Source organism: Bombus pyrosoma, linkage group LG15 (genome assembly GCF_014825855.1).
Source record: "Bombus pyrosoma isolate SC7728 linkage group LG15, ASM1482585v1, whole genome shotgun sequence".
In the NCBI taxonomy this organism is placed as follows: domain Eukaryota; kingdom Metazoa; phylum Arthropoda; class Insecta; order Hymenoptera; family Apidae; genus Bombus; species Bombus pyrosoma.
In genome coordinates, this window is record NC_057784.1 from 9,500,250 (window position 1) to 9,504,489 (window position 4,240).

A 4,240-nucleotide genomic window follows, 5' to 3' on the forward strand; every position below is an offset into this window, starting at 1 on the left:
CGCTTTTATTTGTTTGCTTTGCAGCCACTTTTCAATTTTTGTAATGTGTTCTTGTAATAGTGCGGCAGCCGTTTCTGGATTTGCGTGTCTAGTTAGTAAGACCGTATCGTCCGCGAACGTTAGAGTTTTGCTGTTGGCAGTTGTTGGTATGTCTGCTGTATAGATCGTGTATAATATTGGTCCTAGGACGCTTCCTTGCAGTACTCCTGCTTTGATATCCTTAATTTCAGAAAATTTATTTTTACTACAAAAGTTCTATTGTTTAAGTACGATTTGAGTAATTTGTAGATTTGTTCTGGAAATTGCTTTTTGATAGTTTGAAGAAGTTTTTCATGGTTAACTTTGTCGAATGCTTTTTCAATGTCAATAAATAGTGCCGTGCAATATTGTTTTGTTTCCAATGCCGTGTAAGATCGTACTAAGTAATTTGTAGTACGGAGTCAAGATATTTCATATATTTTATTTCATATGTAATTTATGAAAATAGTCATTTGAAGTCTTTCTAGTGATAAACAAACATTGTTAATTAGGAATTGTCGCAACTAATTATGCATGATTTTAAAATATAAGATTCTAGTTTTACTTGATTACTCATATCTCGCTACAAATTTCTTGCATTATGTTGCATTTCAGGGGCTTGTGCTTGAACTTGGATTAGAAATGGAAATGGTGAATTAGGTACAAAGGTTTAAAGCTATCATTTGCGGCGATATAAGAAATCTAAAGTGTGAACATGACGTTGATATTCTGAACGTGACGCGGTATCGTATATACAATTATAAAAATCGGACGTTTGGAAAGAAAATGATCTAGATAGATACGTGCGGTGATAGACTAGACAACCACACTCCTTTGTCAGTGATTAGTGTAAAGTAATCTGCACAATATGAAGCAACAGAAAATGGAGGTAAACAAGGATTTACTATATGAACGAAGCAGATGTACGTTCGATCCTGTGGAAGTCACGTATTTTTTCGATGGCAGTGCAGAGGAAACGAAAGAACGCCGTAATCTAGGTATAGATAGTTTTTATTTATTCTCTTAGTTTAACGCCAATTATTAACAAAATAATTTCAGTTTTTTTTTTCGTTTTCATTGTTATCAAGAACTAAATAATTTTAGCAAAATTAATATTTTCTTTCCACGAGATCGAAATATAATTGTATATTTCTATAATATTTTGGTAGAAATATAAAATTTTTAATGTAATTAGCGTATTTGGGTACGCATTAGAAACGTTCTTGGCTTAGAGTTACTATAGGTTTCTCACCAAATAATAATTGATATCGATTGATATTGATTCTGATGAAAGATATCGACTCCAGCAGTTAGAAAACCGTTTTTCATAAAAAATTTACAGTATTATAGAGATGGCCAATACTTGAAATGCACGGAAAGAAAATTATTAGTTAATGTGGTCGATAATGAAGTCAACAAAGTTCGTTTCAGATTTGAAATATAGGTAGATCCCTGTAACTTATAATCAGCTATAAAACAAATGCCACGCTCCGTAAATACTTTTACAATTTGTATGTGCTAAATGTATTTTTTTCTATCCAAAGATTCTTATTGTTGTCCAATAAGTTGAACAAACAAGTTTTTATATAGTTTCAAAAGTAGTTAAATACACATATTATATTACATAGAAATTGGGAAGATACTAAATTGCTGGGTATTTCTTAAATTTCTTAAATTTCTATCCTATTATTTCGTCACGGAACGTAAATTGTAACTATAATTTGAGACAACATTTTCTGACATTATCACTAATAAATTTATTGATATCTTTATAAAATTTATGTAATATCAGGTATTATATAAAACTTGAGTCGTATTTTACGAAAAAGCTGAACGGTTTCGTTGATAACACGAGTAGGAAAGAATCGTTAATTAAAAAATTTGTAAATGATACTATATGGGCACGTCTTTCCTATATATCATTTTAATCCATACTCTTAAATAGATGTATCATCTGCATTATTTACTATTAATCAGAATTTAAAAATATAGCCTATATTTCAAAGACTCCTAATTTGTAGTGCAATATTTTCAAAAAAATGTTCTTCATATTTCACGTCCTTATGGTTTGCACAATATCGATGTAACATTCTGATAATATATTTTCAATATTTTCAGTACGAATTCCTAATTGAAAGCTTGAAGATGTGCCACAATAATAGTGATGGAAAAATATTCAATAATCAGACGAGAATGTTCTTTTAGCGTGTGAGGAAGATTGGCTTCTATTAAATAATTGTCGCTAACAAGACTATATTTTATCGAGTAATTTTGTAAATAAAAATACAAATACTTTTGTCCTTTCGGTAATTAGCAACTTAGAAAGGTATAATGGTGCGCGTACGCAATGTTGAGAATAAAAAAAATGATCTTACACGTCTTTTCATACATATAATTTACATATAATTTTCATATGTAATATATATATATATATATTTACATATATTACATATATATATATATATATATGCATTGTACAGGTGACAGGGTTCGCATTTGATTTAGCGAAATGGAGAATTGCACAGTCTATTAGTTATTAAAGATAGAGTCATATTATTCTATCGATTTACGCTTTGAACTAGTGTGTTAACGTCATTAATATTTTGAAATAGTTGTATAAGTTTGAGAAGAATTTTAGACCAGTTCTCAAATAACTTGTTGTGTTTGCAAATTTAATGTATTGCGTAAATTGTTGTATTCATGTGGTTAACTATATATTTGAATTTAATATTTATCCACAGATTTATCGATCCAATAATTTAAACATATCTTTGTGGTAATTATGTACATGTTTATGATATTTATCATTTACATACGACATCAAATAATTATAAACTTAAATTCTTGCTAACGTCTAATGGATAATAAATTATTAAATGAATAAAATATTAAACAGTAAATTGTATTATTTAATAACTTTCTAAAAATTAATTCAGACATTATTCTTTTCATTATTTTCCAACAAGTTTAATATTTTTTTATTTTGTTATTATATCATTGATATTATTCCTTATATTTCTATTAGGAGTCCTAATAAATTACTAGGACATAAATGTCGTATTTTAAAGTTCATTGTAATCCACACGGAAAAATGCAAATATCATATTTATGAATCACATTGCGGTATTAACAAAGAAAAGGCAGAATACATTACATGTAGAAGGCAATATCAGCACCTGTAATTTATGACATTATTATGCAGTATGTAGTACAGTCCGTTTTACTTGTATCCTAAATACATAATAAATACATAATTTGTGCATTTATAACGTTTAATAATAAAAACTACACGCGCGTCTTATTATTTTATTTTATTCTTCCAGTATTTTCATTTCTGTATTATGTTTTATTATTTTTTGTTCATATTTCATTTTCAGAACAACATTTTTTGAATGCTCTGGAATTAAAAGAAAATGTAGCAATGAAATATAAGAGCCATAAAGAAAAATATGAAGATTCTTTACGAATTGCCTGCAATGTTTTTCACAAAGTTAGAGAATTGCAACGCTCAGGAACAGAAAATATTGATCTTCTTTCGTAAGCATTTTAAAGTTCACCTCAAGAAAACTGCCACGTAACTAAGCAAATTCCAATATTTCTTTCTATGTGAAGAAAAGATATTGCTAGTTTTTTCAGGGGAAAAAATATGCAAATTTGCTCTCAATGCCGTCGAATAAGAGAACAATTATAATAACAATTAAATTAGTTTTTCTTCTATATTATTTAGATACTCTCTTTCAGTGCTAAAGGATAATAGAACTTCCTTGGTTATACAATAGCACAAAAATATCCTCAATGTAGTGTCTATTTGCAGAAACATTTTTGAAGGAAGACTTGGATCTGCATTGTTCCAAGATGGAAATCCATTGCTCGTGCATTATGCTATGTTTCTACCCGCTCTTATGGGACAAGCAAATTCTGAACAGCAAGCATATTGGATAAGCAGAGCTTGGGACGGCGATGTTATAGGAACGTATGCTCAGGTAATACGCAAGGGAGAACATTCTTTTTAAACAAGATCGTCACAGATTCTAAAAGTTTCTCAAGTAAATTTAATCTTGCACTTCTGCCTTAGACTGAACTAGGCCATGGAACGTTTCTCAGGGGTTTGGAAACTACTGCAACGTACGATCCAGAAACGAAAGAGTTTGTTTTGAATAGTCCAAATTTGACATCCTACAAATGGTGGCCAGGCGGATGTAAGTATATTGTAATTGTTTAA

General features: G+C 29.5%; 1 protein-coding gene across 1 annotated transcript; it reads left to right on the plus strand.

The window, feature by feature from the left end:
• The first annotated feature begins 130 nt into the window (after window positions 1-130).
• Window positions 131-4,240, plus strand: LOC122575900 (probable peroxisomal acyl-coenzyme A oxidase 1). The gene is made up of 5 exons (XM_043745389.1): window positions 131-146; window positions 634-1,016; window positions 3,396-3,555; window positions 3,833-4,001; window positions 4,094-4,240. Exons 2-5 carry the CDS (start codon window positions 887-889, stop codon window positions 4,238-4,240), a joined length of 606 nt encoding a protein of 201 aa, XP_043601324.1. The 5' UTR covers window positions 131-146; window positions 634-886.